The 23,624-nt window shown below is 36.6% G+C and overlaps 1 protein-coding gene across 1 annotated transcript; it reads left to right on the top strand.

Moving 5' to 3' along the window:
• The first annotated feature begins 149 nt into the window (after positions 1-149).
• LOC125227535 (carbohydrate sulfotransferase 11) lies at positions 150-17,799 on the top strand. The gene is made up of 5 exons (XM_048131871.1): positions 150-636; positions 1,106-1,363; positions 5,607-5,811; positions 15,221-15,466; positions 16,034-17,799. The coding sequence occupies exons 1-4, from the start codon at positions 376-378 to the stop codon at positions 15,448-15,450; spliced, it is 954 nt and encodes a 317-aa protein (XP_047987828.1). The 5' UTR covers positions 150-375; the 3' UTR covers positions 15,451-15,466; positions 16,034-17,799.
• Positions 17,800-23,624: the final 5,825 nt, after the last annotated feature.

Raw genomic sequence — 23,624 nt, 5'->3', positions numbered from 1 at the left:
ATCATGCTGTCTCTGTTTGATAAGGCTTACTAAGTATCTGTTATCCTGTTCTGTGAAGCCGGTTCTTACCCCCCCACCTCAAGTCGCAGCGCGGCACGCAGGGCACGGTTCTTCATTCAGTAAAACTGTCAAAGCTACAAGTTGCGGATGCGTATGTTTCGCTCAGTAAAGTTTTACGTTTCGTAAAAAATAAATTAAAATGAAACTTGAACCAAGCTAGATTTATAACAAAAACAGTGTCTGACTATCCGCCGGAAACCTAAGTCTAGTGCCATTCTATTAGTTTCTATCACCGAAGTGCGTGCCCCACATTTTAAAACGACGAAAGTTGTTATTTAGAAAGAAAAGTGTGATGTTAATTTTAATTTGTGAAAAATGCGTGTTGTGAATAGTTTGTTGTTAATAAGTTATTTCTTGTGTGTGTGCGGGGATGATAATGAGATTTCAAATGAGATTGAGTCAAAAAATCATTCGTTGGAGTTGACCCAATCCTTGAACCTGGCACGACAGGAGTTGATACAAGAAACATGTTCGCGTTTTCCTCCACGATGGAGCCTCGATGACGTGCCACCGAGTCGTTTGGAGCACATTTTAGTCGACGAACATCGAAAACTTCTCTATTGCTATGTCCCAAAGGTGAGTTCAAGGCAAATCTGTCTGGTGTTTACTTATTTTGATTTATCTTGATAGTTCTTAGACTTCTTAGACATGTTAATATACGTCCGTTGCCCTTGGGGACATTTCCATGGAATCTACCTATTTTCGTCATATATAGATGACTCATAACATAATCTAATACATGAAATTAATGTTCTTAACAGTGTTCTTATCTATATCTTAATTATACATAAAAATGCTTCACTTATCAAGTAAGTTTGACCTCTGAACCAAGTTATGATTACAAATATTGAAAACTTATTTCTGACTGGCATTTGAATATGTAGGTAATATGGTGAAGATCAAAAATTGTTTAAAAATTTTAATGCCTTATAAAGGTCCAATAAAACAAAATGTTTTTAAATTATTTTTAATAAGAGAAGTTTTTTGATTTTTTTTAGGCCAAGATTATACATATTCAGCCAAGAAATAAAAACTTTTTTTCTAGGTGGCCTGTACAAATTGGAAGAGAGTACTCATGATACTGGCCGGCAAATGGAACAACACAAATGTGCTTTCTATCCCCGGCAGCCTAGCCCACTCACCCGGCATGTTCAGAAACCTCAGTTCCGTGTCGAAACGGGACAGAGATTACATGCTGGAGAATTATCATAAGATGATAATAGTACGGAATCCCTTTGAGAGGTTGCTGTCGGCTTATAGGAATAAGTTGGAAGGGGATACACCTAGTGCTAAGTATTTTCAGGTGAGGTTTGTTTTGTAAATTAGAAAACTATACTCAGATACACTACGCAAACTTGCAAAGTGAGTATTTTGTTGTGTAAAGAGTTGCCTCCCCATAGCAAATTAAAAAAAAATCGCGTCTTTTCTATTAATAAGATGGGTGTGTCAGAGTATAGTTAGCTTTCGTTACTTACATGTTTATTTATTTTTAAATGTATACATATTATGAAATGTTGGTCATGGAACTTTTCCCTACAGTTAAGCAGCTTTATTTAGTAATTTTAATAGTTTGTTTTTAAGTTTGACTTACCTACAGCTCTAGCACATACTGACTTCATACCCAGTTTATCTAGTAGTTTGAGTCTTACAATACATATTGCCTTATGTACATTCTAATAAACAGACAAATAAAATAACATTCAAAGTACAAAGTGAATAGAGATATTGTATGTACTTCTAGAGTGTCAAAGCTATAATTTTAAAAGCTGCTAAGAAGCTCTGTGAAGAGTTTCGAAAAGTCTAAAACTTCCCAAGGGAAAATTAAACAAAAAATCCCATTTTAATACATATCGGCTACTAACTTGTACAATTACTTAATTTAAATTGATAAGCGCCTATGGTATCCAAATGAGTCGGCCTTGCCGCCAGTAACGATGATTGATAACCACTTGATAACTTGTTGTCCAAACATGAGTGTTTGATAGGTAAAAATAGTTTGACTTTATTATTGAAACTACAGTACTGAAACTACATTATTAATACAGAGATAATGTTTAAATGGGTCACAAGTATGGTATTTTGGTTACTTACGAAAACAACAGCCGCGTAAGGTGAAGACCCGGGCTCGATTCCCGGCTCGGCCGACGGTCGGTTTTCCTTTAGTGTATGATACCTATTTCAGTTTAGGAAAACGTTAGTCAATGACAAAATAATTTTGTAATTTTCGGGACAACTTATTTAGAAACACGCATTTAAGGCACGTATTTAGAAAGTCAGATGAAAAATGTGAATGAATCAGCCAACTATTGTATAATGGTGGTCAAATGGATACTACAACCTGTAGCTATTTACATCTCGTACATAGATCTGTATACGCTATTATATCTCGTACCCATAAGCCCATAAGTCTCATTTTTGGCACAAGCTTCTATCGCCGACTGTACCTTTCATCCAACAGCCATCTACTGCTCTCCGAGACCGATGGGGATTACGACGTTTCATAACAGAGTGCCTATGACCGCCTTTCTGCTCCATCATCAGATCAGCTCCATGATACCATAATATTGCATTGTCACGTGATTTACATGTGTGCAAAATTTCAGCTCAATCGGAAACCGGGAAGTGGGTAAAATTTAGCTTCTACGTTTTAACGCACACTAACATACTAACAAGGCAAGTTGAATAAAAGCTTGTAATAACACAATATTTGAGCTTACCGTCTAGAAAGCCTAGGTTGACTAACGAAGATTGTATTTGCAATTATTACTTGCAATTAGTCATAGGTAAACATTGTCTAAGTACTAAATTGGAATGACTGTTCACTATATCCCCATCTATGAAATCTTAGATAATGAATAACATTCATAGAATGTAGTGTACCTATTTATAGCAATCTTCACACTTTTACGATCACAATTGCGTAGGTAGCTAATTAAAACTTTCACTCGCTATCTCCGAATGTAAAATTGAAATGAAAATGTATTCTAAACCTAGTTAGAGGCCGTCGCATATTGACATTAGGAACGTTACTTGTCGGCATCAAAACAACAGAATTCTTCAGCATTCTCCGTTGGACGTTTGACGGGTTGGACCATCATTGAATCATTATACTAAGTCACAGATTCTGTGTCTAAGTATATATTTAGCTACTATATGACCATAAGCGATGTTCGATATTTTTTGTACACCTTAGCCGCTGCAATGTTAGTTTACAAGTTATCAACATATTAGTACCTATTTATTTAAATAATAATAATTTTGCAAGACTACATACTTCAGTAGGTATCATGACGTCTAGTTTGTCTTTACGTTGTTTATATTTTACACGGAAATCAGGTAATATTGACTGTGCGTAAATACGTATCTATTCGCGTTTTTGACGTAGTCTACTAGACTGCAGACAAAATTTGTGGTTTGTCTTTTTAAATAGCAAGATGGTATCAATTTAATTATACCTATTGACCGCGCGAACTTGAAAAAGCGCGAACGATGCGTCGTTTTACCATAACCACAATTTATACAACCAAAATAATATAAATAGCTTGAATAATTAATTACCTACCTAAAAATGGATTATGTGGTCCAGTTGTTATACTTTAATTAGCGATCCATACATTTAATAATTTAAATTTATCTTACAAAGCGAGATAGGTTTACAGCTCTTAGCGTTATACTTATTAGTTATAATAATAACTAATAAGTATAACGGATTAAAAATAATATGGACAATAGTATAAGGCCCCAGAGCGCGCAGCGAAGGCAAAAAGTGATTATTACCTAGTCAAGCCAAAAGTCAGGTTTCAGAGTTCATTGAACTATCCACACGATGTGAGCCATACGTGCTTACATGATGTTTTTTTTCTTTGAGTCTTATGGCATGATATTAATTGAACGGAATAAAATAAAGTTCTCATAACGTTCGCGTTCTTTACAAAGTTCAGAGTAAAATCGAAATAAACCGGTTTTAACCGGTAAAAAATAAACCGGTTCCGAACCTTGCAAAAAGGACGTTTCAGACATTCTGATTAAAAGTCCTTTTGCTGATTATTTATGATTAAGAATAAGGGCCTGTCTCTGATGAAAAGCTACATAACATTTACATACTTTTGAAAGATAGAAACATATAATGCAACTATTTATTCAATGGAAACATAGGTACATTAATCAGAAATAAAATCATTCAGAATTGAGAAACAAAAGTTACACAGGAAATGCGAAACATAACGGAACCATGAAATTTGAACCCAGTTTGCAAATAGACCAGATTTATTCACGACCACGACCGCTTTTAATATTGTACGGTTTCTGCGAATTTTAAACTTGGGTCACAGACTCGCAGAACAATAAAATTGCTAAATTATTATGTCCTGGTTTTGTGAAGGTTAGACTTAGACCAGATCAGATTAGTTTAATGCTAAGCACACGAAACAACACAATTTACCGTCGGTTCCCAGGAGTAAGGGCAATGTGATGGAGACAGTCTGTCGGTTAAAATCGTCTACATCCTCTTTCCACTTTCATCAGGGGCGGCTCACTCCGCGATTCTATCGCCGCGCTACAAGTACATGCTGGCGGCCGCGAGTTCGCGGCCTACTCAGGGGTGGCGCGCGTTCTCACGAAACGCACGTTCGCATTTTCTATTGGTACTTTATGTCGCGATATTTTTTTAAGGTTCATATGCGATGTTCGCGTGTGGAATGTCTAATGATGCTTAGTTGAATAAAATAAAAACCATATAGAACATTCTTACACAGATCTACTATTGATTAAGTCCCACGGAAAAGTGGAATAAGGCTTGTGATGTTGGAGCTTAAATAAAAATATATAAATACTCTATTTATACCTAGAAAGTACCCAAGATTTGAATATAATAGTATAACATTTTTTCTGAGTATTAATTCGTTTTAATCCATAGCCGGTCGCGGTGCACGTGCGGCTCGTTTCTTTGTTAGCATTTAAAAAGGCGGCATTTCGTGAACATCAAAGCAGTGGGGCTTCTGTACTTGTACTATTATATATTCTGGGCTTTCATCGCTTACCTTGAGTTTGAAACGAAGTTCTTCCTTTTTGTCTGTTTAAACTACGTACCTACGCAAATACGAGAATAGGGATGACGACTACATAAAAAAATGGCATTCTGTTTAGTCCGTCAGTTAGATCGTCCAAAAATACTGAACACATATTTTTCGCTTTTTATAATTAATGAAAAAATAAAAAGATATAGAGCATCAAAGTTCCGGAGTGGGGGCTAGTGACGTCCCTTCTAAGTAAAAATTGTACCTAGGCGTGACGTCACGCGAAACTTCAACGCACTGTTACCGTCGTCATTTTTCGTTTACGAGAAAAAAAATACGTGTCTAAAATTCTTTGATAATCTGACTGACGAACTAATTCGTTTTTTTTTGTCGTCTCACCTATTCTTACGCTGTGACAGTCTTCTTAACCCAATCGATGATATGTCTTTACCACATTCACCTTACACGCTTTATTTGATTATGCTTTGTCTACATAATACGAGCAAAGAATCATCGTCCTCTCCTTTCCAGGACCGCGTAGGCCGTCGCATCATCAGAACCTACCGGCAGCATCCAAGCAACGAGTCCCTAGAACTAGGGAATGACGTCACGTTCAAAGAGTTCGCTCTGTTCCTGACAAATCGGTCAGAAGAGCTGGCAGATGTGGTGAATAATGAGCACTGGCAGCCCATTACTAGTCTGTGCCACCCGTGCCTCATCAAATATACTTTAGTTGGTGAGTATAATATAAGCTAGCTGTAAAGTCAACTTACAACCGGTTAGAGAGCTGATGGAGCATTCAATGAAATAGTATACCATTATCTCGTACAAACACGAATTTTTTCTAGTGTATGAGGATCTTTATCTGCATGAAGCATTGCTCAGAATTCATGTACTTACAGAAAAATGATTGCATGCTTTAGACGCAGAAAAGAAAACGCTACACACGAAATTTAATGCGTTTGTACGGGACAGCTCATGGAATGCTGTTCTGTTTCGAGTGTTTCGACCCGGTCAGAGGAGCTTGCATATTAAGTCAACTATGGGTATTGAGAGCAGCGGCAACCCATCAGCTGCACCACCAGCCTGTGTCGTCCGCCGTATTGCATAAAATACATATACTTTAGTCGGCGAGTTCTAAATTTTCCACGTCAGCATAGCACTAAAGCTTTGCCGATTAAAATGCTGACATAATTATCGTCACTACTTAGAAAAAATCTCGTATCTCACGCTGCTCCCCAAAGTTAAAACGCAGTAAGTCTATATGCATTCCATACATACTTACTACAATTTTCTTTTCATTGACAGACGAAGATACAAGTTTTTTTAAAAGTAGTGACGATATGTCAAGCCAAGACGTATCATTTTATGGCCAATAAATTTACTCCTTTGACACACGACGTTCGGTGTCCTCTTATGGTTTATTGGCTTTCATTATCAGAAGATCAAAACGGTCAAGTATACCGTATTGATTGATTAAAGGTCGGTTGCACCAAACCGTCTGTCACCGTTAAAGCGTTCGTTAAATTTTATTGTATGGGAAGTTCCATAGACGGTCTGCCGCGTGACGACGTCTGTCAAATGTGGTTGATGCAACTGGCCCTAACTCTTAAATAATTTAACCCTTTTCTTGGCAATATATCGTAGAATATAATTATTTTTTGGACTTTTTAACACCCTATCAGCCGCAGCTGAGGCTTGAACTCACATTTTTATTGGCTATGGTTTAATGACACAAAGATGTGAAAAATGCATCATCTTTTTACTAACAAAACTTGCTTTAAAATGCATGCATGCAAATCCTTTAAACCCACTTGCGAAGTTATATATGTTTTAAATATTGTAATTTGACACCTCGGGGTCCCGTTGCGAGACAATCATAACCTGAGATCATAACATTCGTAACTGACATTTTGTGAAAGTACAAAATGTGCATTGTCAACTGAACTCGCAATGATGTCATGTGTTTTATACGAAGTAGGATACTGACCCATATACCAGACGTATTCACTTAGCTAAATAATCCATACTAATATTATAAATGGGAAAGTGTGTCTGTTTGTTTGTCCATCTTTCACGTCAAAACGGAGTGACGAATTGATGTGATATTTTAAGTAGAGATAGTTGAAGGGATGGAGAGTGACATAGGCTACTTTTTGTCTGTTTCTAATGCAAGCGAAGCCGCGTGCAAAAGCTAGTTAGCTATATTTACAACAACTGCACGGGTAGCATGGTCGCGCGATAGACGATAAAATATCAGGCCGTCCCTATCGCACTATTAGTAAGTGCGATAGGGACGGCCAGATGTTTTATCATTTATCGCGCGACCATAATTGCCTGCCTGGAAGTGTTGGCTGTAGGGGCAAATGGCTTGTAGATAAACTTGCTTTCGAAGTTTAAGAAATTTAAGAAAAGTGGTTTAGAAATATAACTTGCAGAGTAGAATAACTAGACTGTGGAATACTAATATATTGAGATATATTTATAATGAGATATCCGAAAGCTTTTGCTCACTAGTTTAATTAGAATATGTTTTCGTCATTTTCAGCCTATATTATATCCACTCCCTATGACAATTTTCCAGTTCTCATGTAGAATGGCGTGTATCTGCGCACGATCGATCAAATCCGTACAAACATTATCCATATTTATTATATTATGGAATTTTGTAATCGAACATTTTTCATCGCAAATTAACTTGATTTATTATCCTTTATCTCTTTTCTGACGTCTGACACCATTTTTCACGCGTTTTTCGTAATCGCACCTCACTTGCGTCACATGACGTATTGCTTACCCGACTCTTTATTCACATCGCATAATCATCTTGACAAACTAATATATTGTGGCCTCAGGATACGCAGCAATGATTCTTATTCGGAGGCCACACGTTTAGTGGTTGCTGGGCAACCAGCGGTCGGTGAGCGATTATAATACGGACTAACCTTTCCATGTAAATATCCGAATGACTTGTTTACATTTATAACTAATGTTAAATATATGTTTACACATTTGCACCTCATTCCATTATGATAAGGCGTAGAATGTTTACTTATTTCTGAGGGTAAAGGTATGTACGGTTACTTCTATTTTTAGTCGTTTTTCTTTACAGTTTGTAAATGATGCAAGTAGGTACAGTCACCAGCATAAATAAGTGATGATTTCTGTACCTTGTCGCTTTAAATCGTTTGACAATTTCGTATGGCATTTCAAACAAGACGTTAATGTGACAAGGTATAGAAATCAGTACATATTTATGCCGGTGACTGTACATATGTGACCCAATTATCGAAGTAGTTTTCTAATTAGTTTCAATTGCGACAAATAGTTTCGACCAATAGTTTCAATTGCGACGTTTATTTGGTCATTTTGGAGAAGAGACATAATACAACGAAAAAAAGTACTAACTATAAAAGATTTTACACTAACATTTACGAGTAGCTAGTTTAATAGCAAGTTCGAAGTAGCAATGTAAATGAGGATAACACGTTTACCTAACCCTTGCGCAGTCGGGACTAACAAAGTCGCTTGGTCTGACTCTTGCCCCGTGGTTCCATATTAGCCCCAGTTTACGAATAATTAAATAGTAGCAGTATATAATTGGGTGAATCAACTTTTTCTTGCCTGTTATTGCCATGGTTACGGTCCCCTGAGTCACGCTGGTTTTATGCAAAATTATGCTACTTACCATGCAAACATGCATTTTTCTGGTGTTAACAAGCCCTTTTCTTAATTTGCCACCTACAAACATGGACTACATGCATGCTGGCATAATTTCAGTAGCATAATTTTGCAGAAAACCAGCGTGACTCAGGGGACCGTAACCATAGCAATAACAGGCAAGAAAAAGTTGATTCACCCAATTACAACCTGCATAATTGCATATACGAGTGAAGGCAGGCAATCATGGCCGCGCGATGATATAACAACAGGCCGTCCCTTTCGCACTATATGTAAGTGCGATAGGGACGGCCTGATGTTTTATCGTTTATCGCTCGACCATGCTATCGGTGCTGAAATCCTAACATCAATAAAACTATGTCGAAGAACTTGATTTACTACTTGCGGCGCACGTCAACATATTTCTGACGTAATATCGCCTGATGCCGTTGCTTAAAAAACTTTTACGACTTTGCCATATGACATTGGTCTATGGTCTATTAGCACGTTGTTCCGTAAACGTATAAATATTCATTATTTTTATTAATATTATACTATTAAACGAGCAATTCTTGTATATTTATTTATTTATTTATTTATTTATTTATATATACCGACGATCTCGGAAACCGCTCTAACGATTTCGCTGAAATTTGTTATGTGGGGGTTTTCGGGGGTGAAAAATCGATCTAGCGTAGCCTTAGATCCCGGAAAACGCGAATTTTCGAGTTTTCATGAGTTTTTCTTTCGCGTTTGTTAACGTAAAATATGGTCCTTAATTTCGCCGCGCGCGCATCGATTCCGCTTAGCTCAGTCGTACGAGGTCGGTCTAATGTACGCAGATAGATCGTAGGTGTCAGGGTTTCGAATCCCGGCCAGAAATGAAGTTTTTGTTTTTTGGCTTTTTTTTTTGTTTTTGTATTTATAAGAGTTTTTTTTAATCTAAAGACGTGATATATTAAAATAGAACCGAGCGAAGCTCGGTCGCCCAGATATTGTTTATAATATAAGATTCGTATGGCGTAGTTAGAATTAGTTAAGTGTTAATATAATAACCTAACCACAAAATTATAATTTTGAAGAAAAAAAAACCCCGGTATAGTGGACAGATGGCTAAGAACAGTAAGAACACTCCCGACTAATTCAGCTTTTAAACAAAAAAACGAAATCTAAATCGGTTCACCCGTTTCAAACAGCTACGGGAGCTACGATGCCGCAGACAGACACACAAACAGACAAACACGTCAAACTTATAATAACACCCCGTCGTTTTTGCGTCGGGGGTGAAAAACATACATGCATATTTCGGAACCGATATTAAAAGAGTGTAGGATTGTAAAAGATTTAAAAAAAGTTAAAAACGTGCCTAGTCTGCTCATTCTTGCTTCGGAAATAACTTATAAGTAATATACTAGCTTTTGCCCGCGGCTTCGCTCGCGTTAGAAAGAGACAAAAAGTAGCCTATGTCACTCTCCATCCCTTCAACTATCTTCACTTAAAAATCACTTCAATTCGTCGCTACGTTTTTCCGTGAAATACGGACAAACAAACAGACATGGATGTATAACTCTTTTAAATGTATAATGAGCAGAAACATTACAATTCTGTGAATTCATAAGTTGCATGTTGCATGGATAGAACTCTGCAAATTGCAACTGTTGATCCTGACCCCATGACTCAATCATTCAAAGACTTTATTCATAATCCTTGAGTCGAGACATTGATACTAATCAAGTCATCATTAGGCAGCGTCCCCACTTAAGCGTGGCGTGTCTCGAGGCGCGCAACGGACGTCTCCGCCACGCCGCCTGAATGTAATTCAAAAAAAGTCTCCTCAGTACATTTTGTATAGGAAGGACGTAAGACGCGCGCCCAGGCGGCGCGTTTTTTGAATTATACATTCAGGCGGCGTGGCGGAGGAGACGTCCGTTGCGCGCCGCAAGACATGTATCTTATGAGTGTGGATGGTCCCTTAGATAGCCGGACCGATATAATATATATATACTCAGTACGGAATAACCAATGGCAACTTATCCTCGTCCTGCCCACCATATATATTTAGAGCCATTGAAATTTAAACCAATTTTTTGAATAAATAAGGCAGATTTTCCTTTGTATAACGATTTAGGTAAAACATAAAAAAAAATCGATATTTTTTTTGCCTATCCAGGCTTTTAATTCATAATTTCCAAAAATTGGAATATGTCCTTTATAAGTCACATTGGGCAGGACGAGGTTAAGAAAATTTTATATTACGCCACCGAGCTTGCCCGCCTGGATACACTGGATTGATTTATCTTTTAAATTTTAAATAAAATCCTGTAATAATATTTAAAAAAATCAAGTACTTAAAAACAATATTTCGCTTACTTTAAACATAATCTGTGAGTATTTTACGATATTAATTTATCACGCAGGATATACTTATTATGACATTTATCATTCATTTTTATTTTTAAACTAGTGCTGTGGCAGTCTGTCATTTCGATTCAAATGACATTTCAGTAAGTTGATAGAAATCGTATATTTGTTTAAGCGCCTCCTTGTACATAGGGCCTAATCGATTCAACCAATTCGAAATTAATCGTTAGATTTGGCAAACGATACGTCTTAGCCACATCGCAACATACTTCAAAAAAAATGTGTCAAAAATGTGAACTTACAAATCCGGGACAATAGTTCTCATGCTGTGTGGCAAGGTACTGTGGTTCCTATTCCTATTATAGTCAACCGGGGTATTTGCGTCTAGCGGGCTTAATGCAACTTTTGAAGATATCTTCTAAACGGAACATTTTTAACCCCCGACGCAAAAACGACGTATAAGTTTGACGTGTCTGTCTGTCTGTTTGTCTGTCTGTCTGTCTGTGTGTGTGTCTGTCTGTGGCATCGTAGCTCCCGAACGGATTAACCGATTTAGACTTAGTTTTATTTGTCTGAAAGCTGAGTTAGTCGGGAGTGTTCTTAGCCATGTTTCATGAAAATCTGTCTACTATGTCGCGGTCAGGTTTTTTTTTTTCAAAATTTTAATTTTGTGGTTAGGTTAGGTTATATAACTATGATAGCGGTATCAATTTAAAGATTGGTGGCCATACTTAGAATATAGAGGGTTGCAATACTTATAAAATGTTCAGTTTAGAAGATATCTTCAAAAATCGCATTTACCCTATTACCAGACGCAAATTACTCCGGTTGACTATATTATGTTTGGAGATTTTCTGAATAGGTACGTACATTTTAGTAGTGCGGCTAAATGCGAGGTTATTTTGACCTAGTTGTGTAACAGTAGACTTTATAGGTATGTAACGAATAATTATATGTAATTTAGACAGGTACAGACAGATAGACAGGTTGTTTGCTGAACCAGCACAGTACGTAATACTTAACGTAGGTACTTAATCACTAATTTGGTACTGAATGCTATTACAGCGATATGAATCAATGACTCTGTTCCACAGTTCATATTTATTGAACTTATCAGACGTTATATTGACACAAGCAATAGTACATTACGATACAAGTGCGTAAAAAAGGAAGTTCGAAACAAGTGGCGATAAATTAAAACACGACCGAAGGGAGTGTTTTAAATCGACATGAGTTACGAATTTCCTTTTCGCACGTGTATCGTACGACGTTTTTCAGTACAGATCGCCCTCCGAAGTTTCGACCTGGCATATACCTAATGAACCACTTCTCGCACTGGGGGCCGATTTTTGAGTCTCACTGTCACTAAAATACCGGTTGAAAACGGTGAATTGCCTATTATTTTCAGTGACAATTTTCTGAATTCGAACGCCGTGAGACTCAAAAATCGGCCCCCTGGTGCGTAAAATTAAAACACCATCTGTACTGAAAAGGTTATTGTTGTAGTTACAAGGAGGAAGCCAATTCAATTTACGTTTTGATCAACGCTCTAACCGAGACATAAATACTGTCCACGATAAAAAGTGGTCATATATAACATGGTAAATCTTTTGATACAATGAGAATTTACAAGCAGCATGTTTGTCAAATAATTTGGAGATATCAAACTACATTATAATTAAAATTTTGAAAAAACCCCCGACCGCGACCTAGTGGACCGATTTTCATGAAACATGGCTAAGAACACTCCCGACTAACACAGCTTTCAAATAAAAAAAACTAAATCGAAATCGGTTCATCCGTTCGGGAGCTACGATGCCACAGACAGACACACACACAGACAAACAGACAGACAGACAGACAGACAGACAGACAGACAGACGGACAGACAGACAGACACGTCAAACTTATAACACCCCGTCGTTTTTGCGTCGGGGGTTAAAAATACAAACAAATTATAAATTTTAGGTGGCCTATGAATTTTAGCAGTATGTATCTCATGATAACAATATTTTTTTGTACAGTGTCTTCTTGCAGTTTTTACTAAGTTTTCATGACAAAAATATTTTTTAATGTTTAATTATAGTAGCCAAAATATACCCTATTACATACTGATTTTACAATAGTAATCATTTTTCTGATTGTAATCAGATTAAGAAAGTACTGAGATTTTCTAACTTTGCTGAATTCGACTTTTTGACACTTTTTGGCTCTCCATACAAAAATAACTGTCAGTGCTTGGAGTAGAAAGTCTTCTTGACTCCCAAAAGTCGAAATGAGTTTCATAAAGTATTTTTTTGCTAAGATGTCATTCTAATGTGTGTAAAACAGCTTATAAAAATATAAGTATTTATAAAATTGTGCTAGGATAGGAAGCGTGTGAAGTTTGTTAAAAAACGCTGTACAAGAAATGAAATGCTTGATGGTATACATTCGGCGAAACCTCAGATACACTAAAGCATTATAAGGAATAGCTTTAATTATTATATAGTTTTATGTATACAGGGTGGCCCATTCAAATCGGTCAGTATGGGAAAGTCTGAAACTGTAAGACATACGAAGATTTGTTCTTAGGAACCATGTCACCGATTTTGATAAAAAGAAAAACTGCATTCATACAATTAAAAAAAAAGTGTACCCAGCTGGGGAATCGAACCCGGTTGTTTTGAAAAATAAACTTACACTATTTCTATTCAGATATCGTTTGTGTAGGTCTTAAGCAGTAAATATCTCTAAGAAACATAATGTCTAAAATGAATAAAATGCATCTACTCAGACTTTCCCATACTGACCGATTTGAATGGGCCACCCTGTATAGATTTATCAAAATATAAAATTGCTTCAAAATGTGCATTCAGGAAGAAAGATTTATCATGTTATGTATGACCACTTTTTATCGTGGACAGTCCTTAATACAGAACAGGGACACTAGTCTCGACTTTGTACTAACAATACCTAACGACTAAGCTGACGACAAAATAAAATCGCCATTTTTCGCCAAAAAATTACCTAGGATTACGAAAACATCAAAATAAGATTAAAATAAAAGGATTAATCCATAATAAATGAGCAACTGCATAAAACAAGTGTTAAAAGAAATGCTTGCGTGTCACGCACGACAAATTTTTATAGGGCTCCTAACTGTGAGAAATCTAATATTTTTATTATTTGGACCACATCTCTTTCCGAATAGTTCCCGGACGGCGAAGTCCTGTTTCGTCAATGACATCACCACTAAATAAACACTCTATTCATTCGTTAACGAAGTTCTCTGCGGAAACATTCTTTAGTTGCTTTTGAAGTAGTTTCTCATAGTGCAAAAATTCATTCCTAAGAATTCTTTTCTGTACATGTGCTAAGTCCCAAGTTAAGATTAAATACCTGACGCAAACTAACGTAGACCTTAAGACAATTAGACAAAGACATATATCTACATGTTGTTTTTAGGATAGGACATCCCTGTTAATGAAGCAATCTACTGAGATCCTATGGTAGTCGATATGGTTTAAAATTGGCATTTCAAATTATTTCAGTGAAGACCGTCAACTACTTTTATACTTATGTATCTTTGAAGAGTGTATTTTCAAAAGAGCTCATTCTTATTTCCATTATGTTAACATTCCTAGAGGAAATTGAAGACTACCGTCCGATGACCTAACCACAAAATTAAAATTTAGAAAAACCCCCGAGATAGGACCGATTTTCATAAAACATGGCTAAGAACACTCCGGACTCAGCTTTCAAAAAAAAAAAAACTAAATCGAAATCGGTTCATCCGTTCAGCAGGAGCTACGATGCCACAGACAGGCACACACACAGACAGATAGACAGACAGCCGTCGGTTTGAACCCCCGACGCAAAAACGACGCGGTGTTATAAGTTTGACGTGTGTGTGTCTGTCTGTGGCACCGTAGCTCCCGAACGGATGAACCGATTTTGATTTCGTTTTTTTTTGTTTGAAAGCTGAGTTAGTAGGGAGTGTTCTAAGCCATGTTTTATGAAAATCGGTCCACTATGTCGCGGTCGGGTTCTTTTTCCAAAATTTTAATTTTGTGGTTTTTGCGTCGGGCGTTAAAAGGCGGCCCATTCCTCTTAAGCTAAACCGAATTTTCTCTTTATTCCAGGTAAATACGAGACGTTATTAGACGACTCTCTGCTCGCGTTGCACACCATAAACGCGTCGCACGTGCAGTTCCCCCGGCTCGCGCGCACCTCCGGCACGGCCGACAAGCTGCGCAAGTACTTCTCGCGGCTGCCCTTGCCGCTGGTGAGGAGGCTGTACAAGCTGTACAAGCACGACTATAACATGTTCCAGTATCATCTGGATAGCATAGTCGGGTTTGATTTAGGATAGTATTTTTGTTTAATATTTGTAAAAGAGCATTTCCAGAAATTTACCAATATAAAAGCGCTCCTATTCGTAAAAAAGCGTTTCCAGAAATTGACTAATATAAAGGCGCTTTTATTCGTAAAAGAGCGCTTCCAGAAACTGACATATTTAAAAAGCGCTCTTATTCGTTAAAGAGCGCTTCTAGAAATTGTTCATTATGAAAGCGCTCTTGATCATAAAAGAGCGCTTCCAGAAATTGACCAACAAAAATGCGCTCTTATTCGTAAAAGAGCGCTTTTAGAAATTGTCCAATATAATACTATTATTCTTACAAGAGCGCTTCATGGAATTGACCAATGCAAATACTCACCTTGCTAGACGACTCTCTGCTCGTGTTGCACACCATAAACGCGTCGCACGTGCAGTTCCCCCGGCTCGCGCGCACCTCCGGCACGGCCGACAAGCTGCGCAAGTACTTCTCGCGGCTGCCCTTGCCGCTGGTGAGGAGGCTGTACAAGCTGTACATTCAAGCACGACTATAACATGTTCCAGTACCATCTGGATAGCATAATCGGGTTTGATTTAGGATAGTATTTTTATTTAATATCTCTAGGAATTTTGTCAAATTAAGTGCTTCCAGACTTTTTTTATGTGTGACGTAATATGTGGATGACGCCTACGAACGCTTACAGACATTTCAGTAGCTTAAATGCAATGTGATAAAATAAGAGCGCTCCCGTACGCACCCATTCTACACGTTTTGTCTTGAAAGACGGACGAACAAACAGATACACACACTTTCCCATTTATAATATTAGTATGGAAGTATGGATAAGCTCTTCATCAATGCAACATACACTTTTTATGTGACTCCTCACTCCACTAAAAATAACATGACAAAGGAAGACCCGTAGTTCCAGTAGATTGTTTGTTCATGTAGCATTATTTCTAGTACTTATGTTAATTTACATTACCTCTATTTGTATTCATGTCTTAATTGCCAGTTCATTGTGTTCACTTTCTTTTCCCTGTGCATATATATACATACTATCAGATACGCATGGATACGCAACTTTCATATAGTTTGTAGATGTGACACTGCGTAATATATTGTAAGTATGTGTCTTATTCAGCCTCAATTGTATTCAATCATGATTATATATTGAATGTTATCTATCAAGTAGCCAATCGTTGATACCTATTAAAACCACTTCAGTTCATACAAGTTGATTAGTTGTACACTCGCTATCAAATATATACTAGCGCCTGAGGTGCTCAAAGATATCTGTACACACGCTTTAATCCCTTTGGCTGTTTTAGGCGTGGTCAGATCGTTTTGGTTATAAATAGGGCCTATTACAATATTCTAATTTTACTTATGTTTAAGTAAATAAGTACTTCTAAGTATAGCCTTCTTGAGCTTTCCGTGGGACTCAGTCAATCTCTCTGTGAGAAGTCCTATAATATTTATTTTACTTATTTACATAACTAACATATTTCTTAAGCAATCGTTACACATTTTTATAATGTTGAAAAACAACCAAAATATCCAAAATAGTTTTTGCTTCACGGCTGTGTTGCTACGTAGTTTATGTTAATAATTTTATTTATTGTATGTATGTATCTTGTATCTTAAATATAAATACTTATAAGTTTAAATAGGTATGTATAAGTTTTCAGATATAAGTATGTTGCGTAGGTAGACTAGGTAGGCTATATATAGATATAGCCTGGTTGTACCTATATGTATTTGTATACTAAATATTGGTAAGTACATTTTACATCTCAATTGTAAACAAATATAATCTAGTCCAGATTTAGAACTAAATAGGATGAACTTTATCTAAAAAACTATTTTAAGTCTGTCGGGAAATGATTGTTTCATAATTAGCATTATATTAAATACCTACTCGTATTTAGTTATTTACCTTGTGTACACAGCATATATTAATGTTTTTGTATGTAGTACATAGTACCTAGTACCATGAATTGCAAAACATTCAGTCCACCTACCTATTATAATTCTGCACTGCACATACTAAACTTGTAAATGACAAACTGTGGTAGCGCACACACTGTAGTAGGTATATCATATTTAATAACTGTACCATAAAATTAAATGTGTAGTCGATGAAAAGTAGTCCTTCAGGACCACTTGTGCGTTACACATCCAATACTAGTATATCAGGTTTAGCCAACTAACTGGCAAGTGGCCCTTTATACTATATTTTTTCCTGAAATGTTCCTATTTGTCATGCTATTTCAGTCAATGTCAGTACACCTTGTACTGAGACCGACAGAAATAGCATGACACGTTAGTACGTTTCCGTAACAATACGAAGGCAAATTTTTTCGCACTACATCAGCACGGGAAGCATGGTCGCGCGATAGACGATAAAATATCAGGCCGTCCCTATCGCACTTACACATAGTGCGATAGGGACGGCCTGCTATTTTATCATTTATCGCGCGACCATAATTGCCTGCCTGTACACTATGTGACTCTTTGTGGCATTCCATAAAATAAGTCCTTTCGCTTCAAGTGCAGTATTCGAAATTCAAACAGAAATCTTGATGACTTCGAATCATAACGACACATTTTGTGTTATGTCACAGGTCCAGAGTTACTGGTTGACTTGAATAGAGGTATATTTTATATTAAATTAGGTTAAAATATAAGATAATTGAGTATGTTGTTATTGTTGACACTATTATCTCTGCATATTGATGTAGTAAACAATGTAAGTAAAGATTGGAATATTTTCACTGGTGTAAATTAACTTATATTTTTAATCCGTCGTTTTGACGCAAAAGTATATCAATATCACTTCGACCTTCGATGCATTCTGATAATGTAATGTTCTGGAGCCCATTTCTCAATACTGAAAGTTATTACAATTTACAAGTGATTGTCAATGTCTAATATGACAAGTTGGAATGAGACTTCCGCTTGTAACTTGTAACTTTCAGTTTTGAGAAATGGGCCCGATCTAATAAAAAAATGAAAAATACTTAATGGGTACCTATAGTGAAAAATATTAATGACGGTGACGGTACAGGAGAGGTCAAGTCTCCATACAAACGCTCTCGACTATTTCCTCCCTAGTTTTTGAAGATAGAGCAATGATTTTTTTCAACACAGATTATTATTATTTTTATCTGTGTCGGACCGTTTTGATTTTTTTGATATTCTTATTTTTAAAGACGCTAGAACCCATCAAAACTTTCCAAAAACGGTCGCAAGGCTCTCGGCACAGCGAACATACCGGCAACCCTCGAACCTGTCGGCTTGTCAGCGGCAGACGGAAAGCGGCCTGACGGTTGCTCGCTTGTGCCTTGGTTTCTGGGACGACCCTTGGCGTGGGACGTGACCTGCGTGGATACCTTGGCTCCGTCCAACGTCCAACGCTCGGCCCAGAAACCGGGGACTGCTGCTGAAAATGTCCAGTTTAACAAGTGCCGCAAATATGTATTTTTGAAAAACAACTACATATTTGCGGCACTTGCATTTGAAACATTTGGACCATGGTCATCAGACACCAAGCAGTTCGTGAAGGAGGTTTTCATCAAACTTGTCTGGGTGTCTGGTGACCTACGCACGGCCAGTTTCCTTTCACAACGGCTGAGCCTAGCAATACAGCGAGGAAACGCGGCAAGCGTCCTAGGAACGATGCCCCGGGCAAACGTAGAATTTATATAAGCTGCATGTATTTTGATAAGTCATTTGAATAAAATACTGACTATAAAACCAAAACGGCCTTATTGATTATGGCGCAAAAAAGGTGTGTGGTATTTATTCAAAATTGGTAACAATTAGTCAAAAAAAACTAAACGGTCCGACACAGATAATTTTATATATTGTTATTCTGATTCTCAAATTTCGTTAATATGATAAATTAAGGTTTGAAGGAGGAAACAGTCGAGAGCGGAACCTCGATATTAAAGATTTTTTCGCAATATCTTTTAACTGAGTTGTTCTGAATGGACAATTTTTTTTCGATAAATCTAGTTAATAACACTTGTATATTTAACTAAAGTTCCCAAATTGAAAGGGGGGCTCCTTTCCATTTTAGCATTTTCGCTCCTGTAGCGTCTTAAATACCTACACATGTCAAGTCTGCTGATTGACGCACGTTGTAAATGCTGCACTATGAACTGATTTAATAGTGCCTACCTGACTTTCTAAATATAATTCATTTACGAATCGTATCTATGTGGTCTTTGCACTTCTAACCTTGCATTTGCTGATACACCTGTTATTGGACTCATTCACAGATGTCATATAAACCATAGATCAAGCAAACGTATCTACTTAGCGTGTCAAATGAACTCAGTGAAATCCACTGAGTTGTCCGTCTTTAATCGCAGCTTGCAGCTTTCGGGCGTCAATTTTTGTAAGTTGAAGTCAACAAAAACATTAAAAATGCCTCGTTACATGATATTTAATTGAAACAACATAAAACTTATCAACACTCAAGGGCCTGAGACATATTTAAAATCACAGGCAAGTAACAACTTCAGTACAAAATCTGACACGCTGGGCCGCCATACAAATAAATGAACTCGTTTCTTCTATCTAAATCTAATTCTGTGGACTCATTCAGGTATTTCGTAATGCTCACGTGTGCTCTGGTTTATCTGTTGATGTGATGTCGCACCTGTACAATTTCGATATGCTTTGGAATGAGACGATTTACTCTTAGATATCAAAGATCAATCCAATTTCGTACCCCATATGTACGAAGTTGAATTGATCACATTAAATTGCATAAAAAAATGGCATATTTTTTTTTTGGAAATCAAAAAACATGTTACACAGCACTTTACAAAATACATCCACATCGCAGGCTTCGTCAAAGTATGTTACATTATGTAATTTATGTCAAATGGGTCATACAAATCAGGTCATAAACGTTACTAAAACTAAAATATTCCTCCCTGGATCGTACCTGGCTCAAAAATCCCCATTAAAAATTTGGGACTAAACCTACCTACATATTGTGATACTGGTACCTAAATGTTTTGTAATAAAGCTTCAGAAGTAACTACCATTCTGTAACTGCTGAACCGAAAGAGATTTGTATAGAACGAACAATTTTTGATCGCGAACTGTTCATATTTTCTATATTTAGAAAAGTTATTCAGGATTTCAGATACTTTCGGTGCGTTGTTTCTTTTATATGACAGTTTTTATATAAACACTAGCTTTTGAAAGGGACAAAAAGTAGCCTATGTCACTCTCGATCCCTTTGACTATCTCCAATAAAAAAAAATACGTTAATTTGTCGCTCCGTTTTGCCGTGAAAGACGGACAAACAAACAGACACACACACTTTCCCATTTATCTATGTATACAGACTGTAGGTTCTCTCTCTGTTATGTTTAAAATGTATTGTTATGTAAATATGTAATAATTAATTAATACTACCTAAGTATTAAGGTAAATAACTATAAAGTTATCGTCTAAGTACTCATTAAATGGTGCTATGTGTAACATATAATTGTAATTGCAATGTTTGTAATTTAAATACACTTAATTGATCATTAGTGATAAAACGGTGATAGATATTAATGATGTTATTATATATGTTAATTATTTTAATCTCGCACGAGTTTCTGTGCAATCAGAATGTTAATGTTTTTTTGATAAAATGTACATTTGAACGGAGAAATATTTTCACAATCTTTAATAAAACGAACATTTTATTCAATTTTTTTTAATTATTTAACTCCTTTCATTATTTTACAATCTAGCTTATTCGTGGATTTTCAAAAATATGGCGATACTATACATGTAACTTTTTGTCATAAGGCACTGGTCCCACCGCGAGCTAGTAAGCTATGAGTTATAGGCAGAGCCCGGAAAATCCATAGCAAAACAAAAGACTGTCGCAATCAAACTAGGGTGAGAAACATTTTTTTATCGATATCGAGTAAGTTTTGTCTAAAAAAAATCATACCAATATGTTTAGGTACGTACGTTATTTTATAATTATTCACGCCAAACGCAAAACAAGTAGTAAGTTAAGGGTTTGTTTTATATGTGTTATTATTTTATCTAAAATACAACGTAACCTATATGTATTATCAACGTTACTTATATTTCTGCATATTAAGTAAGTAATAACCCTTTCCTTTTAGCTTGGCCGTAGTCGGGTGACAAAGAGGTAATCAACCTCATTGTAAATTTATAATAGACACTGCAGAAAATTAATATTCCATAAGACATTGAATGTAATTATTGTCATTTCATTGCGTATGACAGTGATAAAATATAAGTTGTGTCTCTGTAGATAATTATTATTTAAACCTTAAATGGTTTGACACGGACGTGGTTGATATATAAAACTATTTAAAATGAGTAATGTGCAAGATCGTATTAAAACGTGGATAACCAATCACCCTGAACTAGTCTACAACGAAGTGACCTCCACTGTGTACTGCTTCAAGTGTGATGTACATCTAAAACTAAAGAGACATAACATTGATGTTCATCTTAAAAGCGACGGACACAAAAACCGTACTGAAGAACCAAATTCAAAACATCAATTTTATTTCGATTTAATAATATTTCTTATTTCCTGCAATATACCGTGGACAACAGTCAACAACAATAACTTTCGTAATTTTTTTAATAAATATTTGTGCTGCAACTGCTCACAAAAGTCGCTACCGGACGAATCATTATTACGCAAAGTATATTTAAATGTTGTATACAAAAATACTATTCAGAGTGTAAGAGAAGCAAATAATACCAATCATTTATAGATATCTGTGGACGAAACACCAGATTTTATGGGAAAATGCGTGACTAATGTGGTGATTCGATCGTTGCAAAAAAATTATTCTCAGCAATTTTATCTTTTAGGGTCGAAGGTTTTGGGAAAAGTCAATGGAGAAGCAGTAGCCAATTTAATTAAGAGCCAACTAAATTTTTTATTTCAAAATTCTTTTAACGATAACGTTAATAATGTACTTTTACTTTGCACTGATGGCGCCGGATATATGCTTAAAGCTGGTCGTATTTTAAAAGCAACATTTCCTCGAATGAAACACATTACGTGTTTAGCTCATGGTCTGCATCGAGTTGCTGAAGAGGTGCGAGATAACTTTAAAGACGTGGACGTACTAATATCTAATGTCAAAAAGATTTTCTTAAAATCTCCAGAACGTGTACGCTATTTTAAGGAAAAATATCCGTCCATTCCATTACCTCCCGAGCCTGTAATCACCAGATGGGGCACTTGGATAAATGCAGCTGTATATTACACTCAATACTACGAGCAAATACGTAATATCGTCTCCACACTTGCTAACGAATCGGCAGCTGTAAGAACTGAAAAAAAATCTCCCGAAAAAGAAAATTACAACAAGACCTGAATTTCATTCGCGACAATTACGAAGTAATTGCCTCTTCCATAGAACAGTTACAATGTTCAACTTTGTCTATTACGGAATCATTCCTCATTCTGGACACTGTTCGTTGTTACGTAAACTGGAGTAAACTTTTACCGGTGATACGCAAATTTGAAGCCGTACTGGCCCCGTAGCCGAATGGCATTTCTCCGACGCCAAACGAAAGCGATACGCCGCTGGCTCTGTCGCGCCAATACGCAAGCGCGATAGAGATAGATATCTACTAGCGCTTCGTTTCGTGAGCGTTTCGTGAGCGATTGTGCCATTCGGCTAGCCACCCTGGACCGACATCCTGATTATGACCATTTACGAGAAATATCCGAAAATCTTACCCGACCTGACCATCATACCAATTACAATGAGTTTTATAAATTTGCTCCCTTGACGTCGAGTGAAGTCGAACGTTCATTTAGTATACATAAATGGCTTTACAGTGATAAACGAAACAGTCTTCTCCCAGAGAATGTTGAAAAATTAATGATTATATACTCCTATTACTATAACAAACCCAATAAGATGTCAAGTGCTGCTGTGTGTACTGACGTGGATTTCGAGGAAGAAATTTCATCTGTACCTGTATAATTATTTATACATTTTTTTTTCATTTGGTGGGCCATTTTCTTCTCATATTTAGAACTATCGATATCGATAAAAAAATGTTTCTCACCCTAGTTTGATTGCGACAGTCTTTTGTTTTGCTATGGATTTTCCGGGCTCCGGTTATAGGCTATAAAAACGAACAAAAGATAAGCACTCCTGTGCAAATAAAAGACACACGGCGA

This window comes from Leguminivora glycinivorella, chromosome 6 (genome assembly GCF_023078275.1).
Source record: "Leguminivora glycinivorella isolate SPB_JAAS2020 chromosome 6, LegGlyc_1.1, whole genome shotgun sequence".
Lineage (NCBI taxonomy): Eukaryota > Metazoa > Arthropoda > Insecta > Lepidoptera > Tortricidae > Leguminivora > Leguminivora glycinivorella.
This window is presented reverse-complemented; position numbering and strand designations above follow the sequence as displayed.